We start from the raw sequence: 18,772 nt of genomic DNA on the forward strand, positions 1-18,772 counted from the left end.
AAAGTGTTTTATGCATTGTTTATTCAGTAAAATAAAGGTTTTCATATTGGCAAAGATGACACACCAATATATTCATGAAAGGCTCATATCACCCAGAAGAAAAAAAAATAAAACAAAAGTCACTCGGGTAATTAGCCACGCTTGTACTGACAACATCTGGCCTCTTCACAATAAAAGCACCTGTTGCGACTTTATCCAATGGCGCAGTCGGTGAGTGACGGAGCCCGACACAGACCCTTCCCCTTCACCTCGAACGAGCAGCCTTTGTAGTTGGCCACGCCCCTGCAGTCCACACGCAGGTCGGGTTGAAGCAGGTCCCACACCCGCTGCTTCGACACCAACTCTTTGTCAGGTTCACCTACAATGACCAAAACCAAAAACGTGCAAATGCAACAAGATTGTCAACCAGTCCAATGACTGCATCAGGAATATCAATCAGATTGTTGTCCAGGCAAACATGCACATTTTGTCACAGAATCTGCAGAAATAGGTTTTCAGAAACCACCAGGTTCTTATAATCAGAACTGAAAAATTTGTTGAGGACAAAACTGGTATTATGCGCATTTAGTTTTTTCATAAATCATTATTAAAATGCGACTGTTCCTTTTGAGTTTCATCCATTATTAGGTCACATTTAATAATTAGATAAATTTAGATTTTTACAATAAGATACCAGGGTAGTTGAGGAAGGTGACTCTGTCTCCTGGGATGGCGGTCGTGGGTGGGACCAAAAGCTCGACACGGTCGGAGGCGGAGCAGCAGAGGAAGCGGGCCTGAGAGACCACGCCCTTCACCTTACAGGCCTTGACATTGCACAGCAACACTGCCAGAGCTCCCTGTAGCTGAGAGAACGTGAGAATAAAGGAGTAAAACAAGTGAAGAAGAAGCGCTACAGAGAAGATGAAAAGATGGAGAAAGAAGAGAACAACCGGAAAACACAGAACGGCACAAAAGGAATCACACCTGACCTTTAACGCGTTTGGTGCAAAGTTTTCGCGAGCAGTGCCTGGGCACTGCTCTGCATAGGTCGGGGAAGATCGGTGAACCTCATGCCGTTAACCGTGTTTGGTGTGGGCTTGGTGCAACCTTGTGTCCAATCTTCCTTGCCGAGCTTGTAAATAATTACTGAGATATCTAAAGTTGAGGATGATGTGTATGACAAGTTCACCCTGAGAATCTCTGAGTTGCACAGGGTCAACGTTGGGCTGATCCGAGTCAAGGTTCACACCTCAATCTTAGATTGGGTCGAGGTGGTTGGGAGTCCATTGAGCTCTGGAACTAACAACTTCTCACGACTTTTGCAGAGTGCTGTTATTAGGGCTGCGCGTTTTTTTTTTACAGTTGATGGCCCACGGTAAAGATTTGGACTCCACTGACCAATCATGACAATGCTTCCAATACAACCTGCAGAATTTTTTCGATCCAGGAAACAGGCTAAACAGGCAAGCATTGAGAAGTTCTTTCGTGAACGTGTTTGCTAAACACCACAAAGCCATGACAGCTACATGCAACATTTGCAAAGCCGTTGTTTATTTCAGCAGATGCAGATGGCTCTGTCACGATTTGAATCAAACAGTTGAGAAAGCACCACATTAAATAATGCAAGGATTGTTTTAACCGGGTGCATTAAAATAGCCAGGGAACAACGATTTACCCTGACAGACTTCAAATATGAGTAAATGAAACACTTATTTTTTTGCTGGTTTCTTATTGTTTTGAAAATGAGGAAATGCCTCCATCCTGAAAACGGTTCATGTATTTGGAGTGGGTGTGCCATCTAGTGTTCAAGAGATGAAACTTCACCAAAACATCAAATCTAGGTATGTATCTTAGATGTACTTTCTGGCAAATTGTAGCTGTAGTTTTGAGATCTGCACAACAAATGTTATGAAAATTACATTTTTTTTACATTAGCTTTGCTAAAGGACTATATAACCCATTCAGAAATGCTTCCATTATAATTTTTACACTTAATTTTATATCGCAATATATACCGTTACTGTGAAGGGATTAAATTTATACCGCGATATGAATTTTAGGTCATATCGCCCAGCCCTAGCTGCGATTGCTTGGGATAACCCTGCACCAATTGCGGTCATATGAGAGCTGCTTCCAGAAATCAGCTGAGTTGGAGGCCTGACGATTGTGATGGCAAACCACCAAGTTTAAGAACAGCGCAACACGCATACGAGGAACGGATGGTACACAAGGGAAAGGATACAAACAATAAGAAAACCCAAAGAAAAGAAGAAAAACAAGGATAGAAGAGTGAAGGAAAGTAAGGCATAAAAGTAGGTGAGGAATTCGAAAGGAAAAGCGAAATAGAAATTAATTGGAGGAGAAACAAAAGGAACCACAACATTTAGAGGAATACAAACCTCATCCACGTTTGTTTTCCCGCCTAGCTTGCTGACCACAGTCCGGGGAGCAGGTTCTCCTACGTTGACTTCCTGGACAAGCAGCATTTCCACCAGAGGGTGACGGTGGGCACTAAGGATCTGTCCAACCTTCAGGTCCAGGCGGGACACGTCAACTCGAGTCTCCGTTCCCAAAGAGAGCGAGCCAGAGCCTGATCGAGCTGGGAGAAAGAGGAGGAGAGTTAAAAAGTTTTCTCCCATCCTTCCTTCCTTCCTCATAACTAATTTTGCCTCATCACCTTTCCTCTCTCCTTTCCTCCTCTTTCCATCTGTCTGGTCAAATGAGGAGGAGCAGCTTGTTGGAGATGCAGCACTGGCTTCTCCAGCAGGGGGAGCCAGGGAGGACAGATGATTGGCAGGTAGAGGGGGCGGAGCAAGCAACAATTTGGCTGGGGAAAAAGACAAATAGAGACAGAATCATCTGAGAGGAAAAGACTAGAGCCACTAAAAGGTCAAACTCAGGGTTATAGCTGTTTGGAGACAATATGGCTGATGGTATCGTGTGTCGAGAATAAAGAGATTCAGTTTTGTCGAGCTTGTCTACGTAGGCTGGGTTTTCCAGGCTAATCCATAGGTAGAGTTTGTTGGGGTCATTTCTAGGTTCTGGTTACCAGCACGTCTCCTCTGTTTGTCTTGCAGTTGTCCTCTCAGCTGTTCGATGTCTTTCTTCAGTTTTGCGTTTTCGACCAGCAGCTTCTTCTGTTCTCTGACCGACGCCTGCAGCACTGGAACACAAACGGACCATTACATCTTTGTGTAACATGATCCACTGAGGAGAACATCAGATGAATATTTCTCCACCAACATGTTTGTCAGGGGCGGCTCTATCATCACAATGGGGGGGGGGGGGCACTGTGAGTTGGTTTCTTGTACCACCATGGAAACTTTTAAAAGAAATTTTTCCTGCATTCTAAGGTAACTTGGGAATCTATGAGGGGCAATTAAGAAGTATTGAGCCTCTCCCAGAAAAAAATAGGATGTGGTTCTCCATCTTTAGCATTCTGAGAAAACATTTCTCAATATTTCAACAAGTGAGCATAAAAACTTCACACATTTTTGAGAAATGTTGATTTCTCTGAATGGAAAAGATGGAGAACCACACCCTACTTTTTCTTGGTCGGGCTCAAAACTTGTCAATCACCCCTCGCAAATACTCACTCCAGCCATCATTTTTGTAAAAATTTTTAATTTGCATTCAGCAGCGTTTATTCAGCATTTATGCAAGAGCTTTCCCATATTTTAAGCACAGCTTTGGCCACCAGCTTTGTCAGGGGCATTGCACCCCCCCCCCCCCCCCAACAGAGCCGCCACTGTTTTTTTTTTGTTTTTTTTTTTTTGCACACAGCATCTTCCAGGAGTTGTAATTTCAATGGATTGAGGCTTTATGACACGTTTATTGCATAAAGCCGTATTTGTGATCTTACAGGCTTTCTCTCTGGTCAGCAGGGCTTGAGTCTTGAAGTACTCCAGGATCTTCTCGCCGTCCTCTGGATCAAGCTTCATCAGAGCTGCAGCCAAGCTGACATAGAAATAATAATACAAAAAAAAACCACTTTCAATAAGACACTCAAGATATAAAATCTGTAGATCTGCAGGAAGAGAAAGAACTTTTCCCATGTTTTACATCACACACGTCAGTGTTACTTGAAATTTGACAAATTTGTTGACGCCAGACAAATGTTAGATTTCCCGAATGGGAAAGTGTATCCAGACTGAGTGGTACGATACCGTATATATTTTTAAAATGACATCATTAGCTAATCCAGACTTAACTTTCATTGAGTTTTCATTTAAAATTAACTTTAGCGTGACGGGGTTGCAGCACATGAGGCCGAGTGTTAAACGAGTAGACAGCTGCAGTCAGAGGCCTCCAGCTAAAAATAAAACCAAGTGGAAGAACGAAGCTTCTTTAACATCAAACGGTAAAAACAAATGAAATGAGGACAGAGACAGAGAGGAGGACTTTTGCGCACGCACACACAGTACCTCGGGTTAAATGGCTCGTCGTCGTTGGACATGTTTGCAGATGATGTTGCGGTGTCGCTCACAGTAAACCCTCAGCGGGTCGGTGTCTCCGTCTGTGTCCGTCTCTCAGCTGTCTGTGTCCGTCTTCCGCTGAAGCCTTGTGGCTGGGTGTCAAAGGTCAAATAGCTTCCCCTCCGTACCAAGAGCTTCGAAGGGTCGTCCTGCTTGGGTTTCAATGAATCAAAGACTGCTACAGAACAATTTGATTTGACTTTGAAATAGATTTTATTATTCTGCTGTTACTGTGTATTGTCTATTGTAAATTTTCTGTTTCTTGTGGTGAGGATTCACCTCCCTCATATTATTTAATTTTAGCACATCATAGAAAGCATTGATTTGCTACTTTTCTATTTTATGGTACTAAGGTGACATTTGAGGATTTTCATTATTATTATTATTGTTGTATTTAAACACATTTGTTTGTATGATATATTAGTCAGTTTAGTCTATTTAAAAAAGACAAACATACCTCACTTGTCCAAGCAAACATTTTTCGTTTAATTATTGAATCACCTGTATGAGATATACATTTTGATAAAGTTAAGGTGACAGAAGGACGGAAAAGTATGAAAAACAAGGATTTTATGATGAATGCAGGTGAAAAAGTGAAAAATAAAAATGAATTCATGGAGAAAGTGCAGATACTCGAAATAAAACGTAGTTTACCAGTAGTATTACAGCGCCCTCGCGTGGTAGATTCTGGCGCGCCAAGCACTATTTTAATTTTATGCATTTTATGATCTCCCACAATTTTCCGGATCAATGGCCCGGATATTTGATTTATATATATATATATATATAGTGTTGCAAACAAAATTCACTCCTTTTTTCCATGGCAGGAGTGAATTTTGTTTGCAATTCCCTAATAATGTATGATATAACTATTTTACTTCTGAAATACTTATAATTGTATTGATATTTATTTATTGTGGTATTTTATTTGTATTCATTGTTTGTTGTTTGTCTGAAATATTGCTGCTCTTGGCGTTTGAATTGCCCTTTGGGGACAAATAAAGTTTTTTTTTATTTTTTTTTTATTTGGCTAAATCAAGCAGTCACTCTTGTCAGGTGATTAAGTCTACGGCAGGTACAGACGCCATATATGGGCAAAATAGCGGAAGCTGGTGCATCACATATGGAAAGAAAGCGGGAAACGGATCCATGCGTAGTCTATGGATCAGTCTTTATACGTCGACGCATGACGGTGCAGGGCAGCCATCTTACTACTCCCTTTGTTGCCTGAGAAGAGACCAAGTCAGCTTCGCTCCATTGTTCAATGTGAACTTTCTGATGTATAAAGACCATGTTCGTTTACATTATGCTCCTCTTTTTCAGTGTGGTGACAAATTTGTTGCAAATTAAGACATATTGTCAAAATGCAGACAAATGGTTTGATTCTTGTGACATAACAGAACTATATGTAGCAAGTTTGCACTGGTGCAGCAAAGATATAATCCCCAGACGTTTATGCTGGAGTTTATTTTGTGAAGCCGATGACAGCCTACGACTCCCTCGGGATGTGGGGCGTCAGTCCATATCCCCAACAAAGAATACGGTACCACATGGCAACGGTTCGGGATCACAGGTCTACCTGTGCGCGGAAGTTGTCAACATTGTCCAACACCAGATGCCCTCACCAAGATGGCCGCCACATTGTAGGTTCCCGACCTGTGTACCCAGGTTACAAAAACGCAGCAGGTAAGTTGCTACGCAGTGCAAAGAAAGTGTGCTACCTAAAGTCAGACAGGCAGCGTGAGCAGGAGTCGAACACAGGTATAGCCCACCTCCTTTTCTTACTACCTGTACACGTGGGAAGAGAGTAGCAACATGGCGGACGGCGGCCTCCGTCTGCTCTGAGTGATCCGGACGTTTTACAAACGGCGGTACCGCGCGAGCGCTCCTATCGAAACTGTGAGCGCACGCGGGCGGATCCTGAGATGGTTTGGAAGAAACAGATCCAGCAGAAGCGGAGGCGCGCGGGAGGGAGGAGGTAAGAATCGGTGCGTCTTCGCGAGTTTGAAGAAAGAAAAAAAAAGTTTGTGCTTAAGTTTTTACCTGCGCGGGGGGGGGGCGCGTGCGTCACTGGTAAATGTTAAAGTTTTATAGCAGTCAGCTGATCTGACATTAAAGAGGGAAACTTTTTAAATTCACCTTCAATCTATAAGTTAAGAAAATAAACCTATTATTATTATTTTTTTTTTTTTTTTTGGCGCAACAGTCCCGTGTGTGTTTGTGCTGAGTCAGCTGATTAAATCCTCCTGACCCACATTTAACTTAATTAGGTTTGATTTTATTTATTTATTTATTTATTTTTTTTTTTTGCTGCAGCTGGAAACAGCTCATATGGTCAGATCGGCTTTTATAAAGAGCCGCTGCTAAAATGAAAGTAGTTATGTGAAAAACTTAGGTTTGTCATAATAATACCTCCAAGACAGTGGTGGATATAGCAGGGGGCCCTCGAGGGAGTCTCCCCCCTCTCAGATCTGCAGCCCAAAAGTGTGATTAAAATATGGGAATAAAAATTATGATTGATAAATGTTGTGCATAAAGAATTAGAAGATTTGCAGTGTTTGAAATAAAAATGATGTATCTGAAAATTCAATGCAGCGTCATTGTAGCCATATCAACATAGCTAACTGGCGACCGCGATACTCCATAGTTTTTATGTGTAGCCTGGCAAGTTATATATACAGGGTGAACACAAAAACACTCCTTGGTTTCAAATATTTATAATATTAAAAGTCACATGAATAATTTTACAATTTTGGTATCTACAGTTGCAGAAATTCATCAAGTTTTATATATATATGTGTGTGTGTGTGTATGTATGAATAATTCCATAACAAAAGGCGCCAACCATTTTAAGGATGATCTAAGTGGTCACTTTCTAATAAATATGTGCAGTGTTCCTGAGCACGCCCATTTTTACAATAAAGATGTAGCCAAACACACGCTAAAATAAATAAATAATCCATACCGATAAGTCTCCTAGCTTTTACGGTCTCTCGTCACCATTTGGCTGAATAAACCTGGACTCCAGATGAATTTGTCTCAAATTCCAAAGTCGGCCAATTTTCAGGTCACAGGTGAATTACTCACTTTGAATTTTGGATGGATCAGGAAGACTTTTCAGACCATTATCAAACCTCAGCTTGGAGAAGTGTCTCTGCCAAGCTTTCACGTCAAATGCCTTCATGCATGTTGAAACAGCAATTTCATCCATTATTACAAGAATTGTGGGCAGTGTTGTGTTTCAAATGCACAAAATAGCATGCCTGTGGATGGCTAACATTGCTTGCGTGACCATATTTATCTTCCCAATTTGCCTTAGAATGCTGGAAAAAAAGATTTTTAACGTTTTCCAGGATGGCACACCCAAGTCACAATCCATCCCCCAACCCTTCACCAGAAGCTAGATCCGCCCCTGCTAAATTGTTGACCATCGTTTGTCTTATAATAGGAGAACTGAAAGTAATGACATTTGGTGCACAGATGGATAATGTTCTGGGAAATAAGCAATCCTGTTTTAGAGGTGATCCAGAATATATTCTGGAACTGAGGTGCAGAAGAACATCTGGCAAACAACAACATTTAACTCGGAAAGCTGTGAGAGCATATTGATGAAATTTGGCAGATGGCTAATGTCCTAGAAAAGAAGGGATTGTATTTTGAGTTTGGATCGTAGCACATATTGGATCCAGAACAAGTTTTAAGCATTCAGGAACATGTGGCCTTCGCAGAGGTCCACTGAGCAGCAACTCTGCAGGTATTTACAGGCTGGAGTGGCTGTGATTGGAGAACCTGCAGAGTCAAAGCTATTGTTTAAAGTAATGGAAACCTGAGATAACGCACAGCTCACCGTGATGTTTGTTTGGTCCAGTTTACTGTGAAGCTGTGACTGAACGAAGCACCTGACAAAAAAAAAAAAAAAACAAAAAAAAAAAAACACTTTGTGCACATACAGTCACTCCAATGCTCCAGCAGCAGACGGGGTTAGCATGGCCACCTTACAGTTCTTCTTCTGGAGATCGGAGGTATTTCACCTTTTGTCTCGATACGTGCCGTGCCTGTTGAACAAAGATAAGGTACCAGTCAGTATGTGAACTATGTGTTAATACCTTCCTTGTGCCTTATCTGCTGAGCTACCTGCTCGACAACATGCAACAGCTGTCCAGAAAATGCGCAACCATTAAATAAATAAGCAAAAAAAAAAAAAAAAAATCATGAAAGACTTTGATGTACTTGCAAAGAGGAAAAAAAAACAAACAAAACAAAACCCTGAAATCAGTTGTGCAACTCTTTAAATTTTAGGAGGGGGGGTGCTCCGGAATGATGGTTTTCCGATCGCGTCAAAGCATCACTTGTATAATTCATTTTGTCCTTGGCTGACCTGCAATAATTCCAAATTTGGTCTCACTCGTATAAAACGTCTTGATTTATTTACTGAAAATTCCGGCGGTGTTAAGGTCGTCTTCTTGGTTTACAGCAGCTTTCATGGCAAACCTTTTGATTCTTCCGCTTAATAAATGCTGGTGAGCCACATGACCTCCGTTTGTCGGAATTCCACAAAACTGAATTAGTGGTGCGTTATCAGTCATGCAGATTTAGTTTTTCTGCCGTTACGAGTATCAGCCACATCTATCGGTCTTCTTTCGTAGTTGTTGCTTTTTGAAATTTCATTGAACTCTTTACCCATGTTTAAAGACGAGCGCTTTGTTTTCTCAGAGTTCAGAGGAGGGGCCAAAGTAGACAATGACAGGCCGCCTATTCAATGTAGGTCACTAAAATTACACAAAAGCAGCGCACGCCTCAAATGGACCTATCAGGAAGATGGGTTCCAGACCGTTTTTCCACCGTCGCACTGTGATTTACTGTAAATTGTTCCCAGAAAACTCACCCTGGGACACAGATGCCGGCTGATTATCAGCTTTATGGTCTTCAGGAAGTGTTTTGACCTGGATCGGGGCTGAAACTGGATTTTTAGGATTTACTTTGCAGAGCGATAACACATGAGCAGAGGATGGACAGACAGTTTTTAGGACTAAACAACTCATTTATTTATGATTTTTTGGGGAGAAATTGGTTTATCACTAATCTTTTATTAAATATCTTTACTACAACAGAAGAACAGAACAATGCAAACATTATACATATTTGATATGAGTAAAATTCCTCTATAGCTTAAGTACAAAAATACCAAAAAGTTTATATAAAGGATGTTTATAAATCAGGTATTTGCAGTTATTGTAATTCTTCAAGCATCGGTAAGATTTCACAGAAATCAAGTATTTTATGAGTGAGGTTAGCGAAATTTGTTTTACTGAAATAGGAAATGGTTTTTGCGAGAACTGGAATATTTCACTGATGGAGAGTTAAAAACAAGTTTAAAAAAAAAATCAAACTCAGTTTTTGCTTAATACTGCAGGAATTAATTGCAATCACATAAGTTGAAGAAAAATAATCACCTGGTTGTTTTTTTTCCTCCCCTCAAATCAAAATTTTTTTAATGTAGATGAAAAAGTGCCAATTTGTTTTTTTTCCCCCCAAACAGAAAACAGTACTTAAAAGATCTAATCCTTTTGCTCAGTGAAAGAATGCGACGTTTATTTGTTCAGAAACCTGCCTGACTGCGTGTCACCTGTTGTCCTCTGTGGGTGTGTCTGTCATATCTGGGCGTCAGCCGTAACCCGCCTGAACTCGATGCTGAGGATTAGTCACAGCGGCTCCAATGTCCAGCTCATTGTAGTTCTGAAAAGAGGTTAAAAAAAGGAGACCAAACCTCATATTATATAATCTCTGTGTTTAATTACGCTCACAGTCCTGCTCCTGGAATTTTTCTTGTCCGACTCTTAGCGGCTTAACACACCTGGTGGAGGTAAGGAGGGAAAAATCTGCTGCTAAAAAACACTTAAAACCTGATTTACTTTTATTTTCCCAACAACTGTTTAAATCTAATCTAAAACCCACAGAAAATGATTTTCAACAATTTCAAACTAATTTTAACAATTTTATTTAAGTGTTGTAGAATTTCCACCCATTAAAACAACTTTTTAAAGTATTTGACATTGTTTAAAATGCTAATTCTTAGTTATGAAGTGTTAAAACCTGTTCATTGGTTCACTACACTTTATAACCTGGTTTAAACATGTCTACCATTTTAACCAGTTTAAATCCTCCTTTATCTTACTTGTTGAACCATTTACTGTAAAACTCTTTTCTTAAATTCAAAAGTTCCTTTGAAAAGTTTAGACCTGTTTACTGTTTGTTTAATAACCAAACGATGTGAATCCACTATTTGTTGCAAAAAAATCTACAAGCTTAAATGGTTTATTGTTACTCTGAAACAGTTTCAAACTTTTAAAACTTAAAAAAAAAGCAAATTTTAAAACCAGTTTAAAAGACTTAATTGTTTTTTAACCACAGTATACCGTTTTACTGTTTTAGCAGAATTAAAATAAATACATTGCATTTAAACATGCATAGTGTTGGTTTACCACAGTTTTAAATAAATATAGTTCTGTTTGTGTCTTATTTATGTTCGGAAAAATAAAATCTCCTGGTCTAATTTAGACATATGTACAAGTAAAATGTGTTTTGTGTGTTGTTCCTTTCAGATTGACCAATCAGCTCCCATCTCCTTGACCGCTTCTGGTATTGATCACATCACTGATCATCTGATTGATCTGTATGTTGTCTAGACCAGACCTGCTGCGGATCCTAGCCTTTCCCTGATATAGGAAGAGAGACAAACATATCAGTTATCACAACAACAGGCCTCTGATTGGTTAACAAATCACAAATACTGTTCTGCTAAGGTAAAGAAAAAGCCTATCAATGGCAGCTTCAGAACTGATCAAGGATGATGATGATTACCCCACCCATGTGGAAGTTACTGTGACAACTGAGGATCCTCGCCCAACATCAATGGCTCATGTTATGAAGGTTGCCAACGGTAACCCAACTCGCTGTAGTTCCTCACCAACATCCCCCTCTGCCATCAGCGATGGCCGCGAAGGCAAAAAGAGAGACCACGGCTCAAGCTGCGGACAGATCGGGCAGAGTCAGCTGATTCGCTTGCTGACAACTGGACTGAGACGCCACCGCGAATACGTCAAGATCACAGTGTCTGATGACAGGACTGACCAGCTGCCAAAAGAGTGGTGGAAGACAGGCGTGGCCTTCCTCTTCGCCCTTTTCAACCTCATTTTCACCACAGTCATCATCACTGTTGTCCATGAGAGGGTGCCGGATAAATCCGTTAGCCCACCGCTGCCCGACAAGTTCTTTGACTACGTGGACAGAGTTCCCTGGGCATTCACAGTCACTGAGGTCAATGGTCTGATCCTGGTTGGACTCTGGTTTGTCCAGTGGCTCTTCCTTAAACACAAGTACGATCAGCAGAAGTACCAAGAGCACTTGATGGTACTATTAGCTCAAATCATATCAGTATATCACAGTAATTCTTTTCAGATTACTTATATAGTGCTAAATTACAACGCGAGACACCCCAAAATACTGCACACCATGAGATGTCAAAATTAGTTCTCAAAATGATGGAACAGTAATCCGAGAGCGAATATCATCTGTGTATGTAAATGAAGGGAAGGATATAGGTTATAGGATAAAGGACCAGGGGTCTCTATAACCTGCTTCCTGGAGTTGGCTAGTTTTCTACATGTATCTGCTGATTACTCAAGTCATCTGTTTGCTAGCTATCTCCAAGAGCAGGGTTGGGTACACCTACACAACACCATTTGGACAACTTTAATTGGTATTATATTTCAGAATACTAAAAACGTATACAAACAAAGTAATCATATGTTTAGTTCATGATGTATCAAATTTTGATGCCACTGCTGTAGGCAGCCACCTTGAAAAAAAATGGTGGCCATGGATTTATGCTTGGCTCATCAGTGAATTTTGACAAGCTCTTGCCAAGTTTCATGCTTGGATAATCAATTAGGGGAATCTCTTCAAAATCTGCATTTAGCTGCTCCACCACTGGAACAGAGCATTTGGAGAACACAGAGCACAGGAAGGCACATATGGTTTTTCAAGAACAACCTGATAAGTAGGTGCTTGACTGACCAAATTTTGTGTTAACGATGGAATCTTAAAATTAGGACTAATCCCTGATCAGTATTTTCTTCATAGAGATGTTCCTCAAGTAGTATTTCAGACAGTGCGGAAATAATTTGTCCACATTTTTCAAGGGCTATAGTGGGTCGCCGTTGTTTCTTCCTCATTGGGACTCTGTACATGTACCGCTGTATCACCATGTACATCACCACGCTACCGGTGCCTGGAAACCACATGGTCTGCGCCCCCAAGGTACAAAACATGCACATACATATTCATGACTGTGCACGGTTAACAAAAAGGTGACTGTAAGGAAATGGTTCCTCTGCAGCTCTACAACAACTCCACAGGGAAGATCTGGAGGATTCTCCGGCTGATATCAGGAGGAGGTAAACCCACATACTTTATTCATCAACGTCATCAAGAACACACACCAAGAACTCATGAATTTTGGTATAAGGTTTTAAAAATCTTTTTTTTGCCTCCATTTCCGTGATGTCATGGACAACTTTGAAGCAAATGCTAAAAAGAAAAAAAAAGAAAAAAAAAGTTGTTTATCCAACCCTCAACCCTTATAAGATTTTAAGATATGAACATGAAACCAAAAAGTAAGGAACAAAACCCACAATGTTTGTGTTTGTTGTCTTCAGGTCTGTCTCTGACGGGTTCCCACATGATGTGCGGGGACTTCCTGTACAGCGGACACACAGTCATGTTGACGCTGTCGTACCTCTTCATCAAAGAGTGTCCGTAATGAAACTCATCATGTTTCTAGCAGACAGTTGTATTTGTGAATGGCCAATAACTGGATTTCAAAAATGCTAATCCAGATGTAAATTGTAAAACAAAAATACTGATTTTTTTTTTTTTTTTTTTTCCTTTTTGCAGATTCTCCTCCTTGGATGTGGCTGTACCATTGGCTGTGCTGGTTGCTAAGTGCTTCAGGAATTGTCTGCATCTTGATTGCCCATGAGCACTACAGCATAGACGTAGTGATTGGCTACTTTGTCACCACCAGGATTTTCTGGTGGTATCACACCATGGCCACTGCACACGTATGTAGGACACGTGGGCATGACAAAGTGAGATTTATCCCTGTAGTTTCGCAGAATAAATGAATTGCAGTTGAGTCTTAGGGATATAATTTAATAACGAACCTAAAACACCAGAATAATATTATCCAATAATCACATAATGGCACAATGTCATTTTCTTGCAGTTTTGCTGTTCTATTTTAACACCACTAAATTTCAGAGAACTTAAAATTTGTACAGAAATCAATTCAAGTGAACCAATTCTGCATAACCATGCTTCTTCTTGTTAAATAACTTCATACATTTTAGTAAATATTCCGATTATACACAAGTAAGTTGCCCATAATGGCAAGAGACAACTGTAAGAAGATTTTTGGGTGACAGTCCATCTTATTTTCACCTTACATTAACCTTGCTGCACATTGGAGCAGATATTGTCACCATCTAGTGAGCAGTCTGAGCAGTTCAGGGCATCTGGTACATTTCCTACTTAAAACCCAAAATTCAGTAAAAAAGGTATTTCTAAATGTCAAAATGCTTTTTTTTGTGATGCAGAGCTTTGCCCTCCCAGTCTTCATGTATAAAAAATTAGATTGAGATTTTTAAAGTTCTTGAATTTTAAGATATGAAAGTTGCCAGAATGACATTTGTCCTGACAAGCACAACTTACAGCTGTGAAAAATCTTTTTTTTTAACATGTTACATATATTTATTTATTTATTATTATTTTTATTTTTTTTACAATTTTGGGGTTTAAATAGAGCAATCAACATCGAAAAATAATTTTTCCGATACACACCCTCAAAAACAACGGCCACTCTGGCATAATGTGAACTGAAGGACCAATAATGGAATTGTAAATAAAAAAGGCTATTGATGTCAAATGATGATCAAATAATTTCTTATCGAGTCTTAACAGGAACCGGTTTTCGATACCAAACCCTAGCCTACACTATTGTATAAACGTTGTAGTCACGCTAATCTGTATTTAATTTTTAAGTAATGTAGGGTTTTTTCTTCCCATCACTTTAGTGAAAATCAAATTTTAAATATCCAAACATTGTTTTTCCAATAAATATTAATTGTGAGAGTCTGTCCATTTAACAGATTCATCAATTACTGTATTAAATTATAAACTATTTTGGTGACCGTTTCCAACTATCACTTCATTTATAAAACATAAAAATGATTAATTAAATAGAACCCATTGAAAAAATATTTGCAGGATATGTAAAGTTGTCATATAGTTTTGTGTGTCACTGACCAGACTTCAAAGAGATTGTCTTCTTGGGTGGATGGCAGTCCAGACCCAAGGTGTTCCTAAAGCTGAAGACAGTTACCTTTGTTAATTTTATGTTATTTTATGTCCAGGCACTCTGTGAGGCTCCAAACAAGTACCTGTCAAGGATCTGGTGGAACCCCATCTTTACCTTCTTGGAGAAGAATGTTCAGGCTGTTGTTCCAGTCGTGTTTTCATGGCCCGTGTCCTTGCCGATGTCCTGCAGACAGCGCTACAGGATTGTACAAGGAGGTCGGGATGAATGAGGAGGATGATGTAAGCCTTGCAGGATCAGACACCTGAACCCATGGATCTGAAATGACCGCAGCATAGACATAGGATTAACGACATCTTCACAGTCTTGTTTTAGCCAAGTTAGCGTGGCTCAGTCATTCCACTCATGTGGCTTAACAGCTCAGTAACTGCATGTTGACTGACGTGAAATACTGGACAGAAATTCATGTTCCCCCAGGGACAAATTCTAAAACATTTAATCACTTCACTTTACAAGCTAATGCTAACAGCAAGTGGAAACAGTTGGTTTGTCCAACACTTTAGCGCTTAATTCCAAAATGAATGCCTGACTTCTCAATAACATGCAATCTTATGTTCTCATACGAAGTTTAATGTTATGACATGCTAGTTTGAAGCTAGCGGAGTGTACGCAGTCCAGTTGGCATGATTGGTAACAAAGTAAGTTGTCGCTATTTTAGCGTTGAAACTGCTGCCCGGCTTAACATGCTGCTTTAGTGTGCTAATATTTCTGTGGTTAGTTGCAGTCCTGGGTGGCGCTCTACTAAACAGTTCGTAAACTGCAAGGCTACAAACACGGTAGAATACTACTCAAAAAATGCACCGTCCCAACACTTTAATGCTAATATTTCACCATAAATAAATGTTATATTGAGAATAAACATTTATTTTTGATCAGCTTCCATTCCTCTATAGCTGTTGGCTGCATTAGAAAAAATTAGAGAAATTTGGGATCAAAATTTAAAATATTTCACATTTTTAGCGCACAAGGTGGGGGGGGGGGGATCTCCCCTCATAGGCAAACCCTTAACCTCACCATTACGTTGAATCACTTGGTAATGTTGATGAACACGTGTTGGGTGACGACAAAATCCTTAATGCATTATTTAAAACGTGAGAAAAAAATTCTGAGATGTGGCTTTAAAATGTCAAAAATACCTTCACATTTTCAACATTGTGCATATATACATACATATCAGTGAAATAAGTTAACCAAACACTAGCTCACGATACTGAAATGTTATTGTCATGTCAACTAAGCTACAACTCTCTGTATAGGACACTTGAAAGCCAACTCTAGTATCTGGCAACAAAGAATATGACTGAATATATAAAAGTGCTTGTTTTCAGCTTGCCGGAAATGTAGGACCACAGCACAGGTACAACTTTCAGTAACTACTTACTGTGTGAATTTGTTAGTATAAAGACGGAAACATTTCAATTTCACTGTGGTACATAATTGCAAAAATGTGTCATTGTTTACATATTTGATCATGTGGGATTATATATATATATATATATATATATATATATATATATATATATATATATCCAGCAGGGGGCAGATGGATCATGCCTGACAGCATTATGTCTTGATCACATGTCATATTTGACTTGGTGCACACTACACTCCCATAGTAGAATTACACCCGAGAGAAGACGCTCAGAATTACATTCATTCGTGATGACATTCTGGGGGATTAATGACCTTGATCAAAAGCACAAGAGGACTGGTGTCCATCAGGGACTCAAGCCTACAGCCTTCTGTCTCAAGTCCACTTCTCCATTACTTTGCCATATGTATTTCCTTTGTATTGCTTTGGATGCATTTTGCAGTAGGTGCAGCACTTGAAATTAACAGGATTCATGCAACGGAGTAAATACATTTGCACCTTTTGTGTAATCGTCTTAATATTGTACTTATGTAAGGAATATGTCCCAGTATTGACACAATACTGGGACATACATTTTTTTTTAACCTTTTCTAACCAATTTATCAAAGTCCTATTATTTACTTTTTTAAAAAGTGCAATAAAAAGGCCTTTTTGTTTTAAAACTAATATGGATTTGGTCACCATGGCTCCTGTACACTGGATTTCTTAATCTGCATAAATCAATAAAAATATCAAAAAGTAACAAGCATATGCTTTTTTTTTTTTTTTTTTTTGCAAAGCATTTGATTCCACTGATTGGACTGCTTTCTGAGACATCCTGAGAATTTGTGCAATCTCCAGCAAGTTGGTGGACATTTTTTTCCAACCTATAGCCAATGTGCATTGACATCACACACAACATGCGGTTTTGTGTACGCAGCCATACTGGATGGCAAGCAGATGCCGTTTTGGCAGTGGGCGGACAACCTAATTTGTCTGACATAACTAAAGTGCTCAATCCTGAACATCAGAGGAGGTATTTGGAGAAAAGACAGAATCAACGGGAATCCCTACAACATTTCCCTCGTGAAGTTCACAGATTTTGATTTGAGTGGAAGCCAGACATGCGGTAGGCTATCCAGACATTTTCAACTACTTCAACATTCCATCACCCTACACAGAAGCCCTGAAGACAAAAGTTTGGATGCTGACAACTTCTTCGCGGCTGGATGGCAACAGAATGTGGTCATCAGTCGGGTTACTGATGATATCTCGGTAATAAAAGCAGAACAGTCATCGTATGAACTGGATATTCGCACTAACAGGATAAAAACAAGAGTCCCAATGCTTTTGTATGGTTTTCCATGTAATAAACACCGTACAGGGTGGACCAATGAAATGTTACCACTCTTAATTCGTAAAATTTCCAAAATAAAGATTTTTCATTTAACATCCGTCAGGAAATTCGGAGAATCCCTCTTGAGATGTGTGGCGATGTCATCACAAACTTCAATGTGTGTGTTGCAACTGTAATCCAAAGAAGAGCGTGGATTGAACATGTGATCAATTATTGAACTGTGCAGAAAACGAGACAAAGTGGGAAACCTTTAGTATCAAATGTGTCTGTAAATAAAAATTTCAAATAAGTTCTCATTTCAAAAACTTGTGTACAATCTAAAAGTAATATTTTTATTGGCCCACCCTGAAAATAATGGATTTTGTATAACAATTTTTTTCTCGCATCAGATAAGACATTCTGTTCAAATTGCAATGCATTTCCATTAAAAAAAACTCCTTGTATGTACCAGACAGAGCAGCCTGGATGTGTCCAGTAACAGGTATGAAAGTTCAGCACCGATACTCACCAATTTGAGGAAAGTGCGCACTGTTAATTCTGTGATTAAGAGTTTATTTTTTAAAACTGTGCTCAGACACGGGACCTGCAGTCTGGCTTGCACCTGCTAAATCAGACACCCCAAAAGACTGATGTCACTTTTACGTTTTCACTCCTTCCTCTCCAGTCATTTTATAAGGCTTTGCAGTGTGCACACTGATTACATTTTGATCATGGATCAAATACATTTGTTCCTCAGGGATGTGTTCTGGATCCACCACTATTCAATGCTTGCATGGACTGGCAACAGAGGCGCTCTTGGGCAACAAAGTTTTACTGACCTCGTCTTCATCTGTGATGCGGTGATCTTTGCAGACTTGATGATTGTCCTCCTTGTAGTGCTTGCGAAGCTGATTGTGGGTTTACGTTTTCCCTGGATTAGGACTAAGCTCCAGGCTTTCAGTGACTTCCTGGACTCGGCCGTCAGAAGTGTATCTGTATGTGGTGATAGTGCTGAACTTGCAGAGACGTTCACTTAATGCTTTGAGAGCAACCTTCCCACTTTTCAGGCATGCCGTGCTCAAACTTTATCTGAAATGGGTTAAAATCATTTATGTTCTCAGATTGAACAGTGTCCTCAGGGGGGTCATCTTTGTGGAAACTTGTACCAATTTGTCAGACACATCAGCTGGTGAAAA

The 18,772-nt window shown here is 39.7% G+C and overlaps 2 protein-coding genes across 8 annotated transcripts; one reads left to right on the plus strand and one right to left on the minus strand.

Annotated features, from left to right (window-relative positions):
• Window positions 1-6: 6 nt before the first annotated feature.
• On the minus strand, window positions 7-4,679 carry aimp1b (aminoacyl tRNA synthetase complex interacting multifunctional protein 1b). The gene is made up of 7 exons (XM_034164484.1): window positions 4,404-4,679; window positions 3,842-3,936; window positions 3,029-3,142; window positions 2,657-2,806; window positions 2,379-2,578; window positions 674-842; window positions 7-358 (listed from the first exon to the last, which is right to left on the minus strand). The coding sequence occupies exons 1-7, from the start codon at window positions 4,433-4,435 to the stop codon at window positions 192-194; spliced, it is 927 nt and encodes a 308-aa protein (XP_034020375.1). The 5' UTR covers window positions 4,436-4,679; the 3' UTR covers window positions 7-191.
• Window positions 4,680-6,318: 1,639 nt separating this feature from the next.
• LOC117505483 (phosphatidylcholine:ceramide cholinephosphotransferase 2-like) lies at window positions 6,319-15,466 on the plus strand. Of its 7 annotated transcripts, none has more exons than XM_034165152.1 (7): window positions 6,319-6,432; window positions 11,057-11,830; window positions 12,656-12,773; window positions 12,853-12,910; window positions 13,172-13,267; window positions 13,410-13,576; window positions 14,927-15,100. In XM_034165152.1, exons 2-7 carry the CDS (start codon window positions 11,277-11,279, stop codon window positions 15,098-15,100), a joined length of 1,167 nt encoding a protein of 388 aa, XP_034021043.1. In that variant the 5' UTR covers window positions 6,319-6,432; window positions 11,057-11,276. The 7 variants fall into 7 exon arrangements, 5 of the variants coding, with proteins under 5 accessions (XP_034021043.1, XP_034021046.1, XP_034021045.1 ...); XR_004559087.1 differs by lacking the exon at window positions 6,319-6,432 and adding an exon at window positions 10,072-10,317 and having other exon boundaries at window positions 11,057-11,864; window positions 14,927-15,060; XR_004559088.1 differs by lacking the exon at window positions 6,319-6,432 and adding an exon at window positions 10,072-10,317 and having other exon boundaries at window positions 13,172-13,271; window positions 14,927-15,060.
• The last annotated feature ends 3,306 nt before the right edge of the window (window positions 15,467-18,772 follow it).

Source organism: Thalassophryne amazonica, chromosome 23 (assembly GCF_902500255.1).
Source record: "Thalassophryne amazonica chromosome 23, fThaAma1.1, whole genome shotgun sequence".
Lineage (NCBI taxonomy): Eukaryota > Metazoa > Chordata > Actinopteri > Batrachoidiformes > Batrachoididae > Thalassophryne > Thalassophryne amazonica.